At 48.1% G+C, this 2,266-nt stretch overlaps 1 protein-coding gene across 1 annotated transcript; it reads left to right on the top strand.

The window, feature by feature from the left end:
- The first annotated feature begins 215 nt into the window (after positions 1-215).
- sox1b (SRY-box transcription factor 1b) lies at positions 216-2,023 on the top strand. The gene has a single exon (XM_056468500.1). The coding sequence runs from the start codon at positions 473-475 to the stop codon at positions 1,493-1,495; it is 1,023 nt and encodes a 340-aa protein (XP_056324475.1). The 5' UTR covers positions 216-472; the 3' UTR covers positions 1,496-2,023.
- Positions 2,024-2,266: the final 243 nt, after the last annotated feature.

Raw genomic sequence — 2,266 nt, 5'->3', positions numbered from 1 at the left:
CAAATAACATTTGTCAACAGTGGTTTGTGGCCAACTGTTTACCTTCCGCGCGCCGCAGAAAAACCCTTCAGCTGCGCCTGTGGCAAGCGCGCTCTCTCCCGTGCGCGTCACCTGACCGTGAGCCATATGCAAATCAGCCCCGTCCTCTAACGCCATTGGCTCTCTCTCACTCATTTATTCCCTGTCAACGCGCATCATATGGCCGCTCTCCCACTAACTTTTCTAGCCCACAGCTGAAAGTAGCTCAAAGACAATTCCACACTGGATGTGAAAATCACGCCGAGAGGAAGTTCGAATAAAACAAAAGGAGTCGAGCTGCCGCAAACTTACCATCCATCATCTGTTTGGATTGTACCGATCTCCTGTTCGAGTGGCCTCTTTTGTTATTAGGAGGTTCTGCGCGCGTGTGTGCCTGCCAGGGGAACGGTGTGAATGTTTCTGTGTGTGAGCTGAGCAAGTCAAAGCCAGGTGAATGTATAGCATGATGATGGAGACGGACTTGCACTCTCCAGGAGCCCAGACTAACACAAACACGGGTCACACGGGACCCAACAGCGGCAGCAAAGTTAACCAAGACCGCGTTAAGAGACCCATGAACGCCTTTATGGTGTGGTCTCGGGGTCAGCGCAGAAAAATGGCTCAAGAGAACCCAAAGATGCACAACTCTGAGATCAGCAAGCGCCTCGGGGCGGAGTGGAAACTTATGTCCGAGGCGGAAAAAAGACCCTTCATCGACGAGGCGAAACGGCTGCGCGCCATGCACATGAAGGAGCATCCGGATTACAAGTACCGGCCCCGGAGGAAGACCAAGACGCTGCTCAAGAAGGACAAGTACTCTTTGGCGGGTGGCCTGCTCGCTGGATCAGGGGGCGGAGGCGGCGTGGGGCTGGGAATGGGTGCAGCGGGGGTCGGCCAGAGGTTAGAGAGTCCGGTGGGTCACGGCGGGAGCACCGCGGCGAGCTACGCGCACATGAATGGCTGGACCAACGGCGCGTACTCGGGCCAGGTGGCGGCCGCTGCGGCAGCAGCCGCAATGATGCAGGAGGCTCAGCTTGCGTACGGTCAGCACCCGGGCAGCGGAGCGCATCACCACCACGGGCACCACCACCATCCACACAACCCCCAGCCTATGCACCGCTACGAAATGACAGCTCTTCAGTACAGCCCCCTCTCAAACTCTCAGAGTTACATGAGCGCCTCGCCTTCGGGATATGGGGGGATACCCTACACACAACACCAAAACTCCAGCGTGGCTTCGTCTGGGGCCATCGGCGCGCTGGGCTCGCTGGTCAAATCGGAGCCGAGCGTAAGCCCTCCCGTTAACGCGCACTCTCGAGCCCCCTGTTCCGGAGACTTGCGAGAGATGATAAGCATGTATTTACCGACGGCGGAGGCAGGGGATCCGTCCGTTCAGAGCAGACTTCACGCTGTACCCCAGCACTATCAAAGTTCCACGACGACCGTAAACGGAACCGTTCCACTTACACACATATGAAACAACTACGCATTCAGACTCAAATAACCAAATATTTACCTCTTTTAGAGCATTACTACCTTTTTGTACAGAATGTCTGTTCTTGTAAATTTGAAGGTGATATTATTTAAATATAATACTTAAGGGTGTCCTTGGGATGTTGTCTGATAATTTGTCCGAAATGATACAGTATGAGTGAGCTTTTTTTTGCGAGGGATTAATTCTTCTTTTGTGAGTGTGAGAGATTCTGTTGAAGACATGAATAAGAGTGGCTGCTTCAGTGTATAGTCAAATACAATGTTTTTAAAGTTTTCTAAGATTTTTCTCGATCCCACTTTGATTTGTCAACACGTGAGTTGCTGTATTTGATCTATTACTTATTTGTTTGTTGTATTTTTTTCCTTGTACATTGTGAATATAGGCTATTACAGAGAGGAGATTGATAACACATCTGTAAATATATTTCGGATTTGCCAGGCGATAAAAAGGAAACGTTTTGCGTTGATGTGAGAAGAATAAATTTCACTGGTTTTGCTCTGATTCTGGAAAGTTAGTTTACTGTGTTGTTTTGATTTTTATCCCGTGGGACCCGCGATTAAGCGGATTGAAATACAGTTAATATTTCAATGTAACAATGTTTAGATGTCTTCATAAACCAAGTAAATTCATTTATTTTTTGTTTTAAAAATGATACAAAAGAACGTGTTTAAAATTCATAATTTGTAAATATTTTGAACACATAATTACTTTAATTATATAATCAGAAATATAAACAAGAATTCCCGCAATCTA

This window comes from Danio aesculapii, chromosome 1 (assembly GCF_903798145.1).
Source record: "Danio aesculapii chromosome 1, fDanAes4.1, whole genome shotgun sequence".
NCBI lineage: Eukaryota > Metazoa > Chordata > Actinopteri > Cypriniformes > Danionidae > Danio > Danio aesculapii.
The sequence above is the reverse complement of the archived record's forward strand: the minus strand, read 5'-3'. Positions and strand labels throughout refer to the sequence as shown.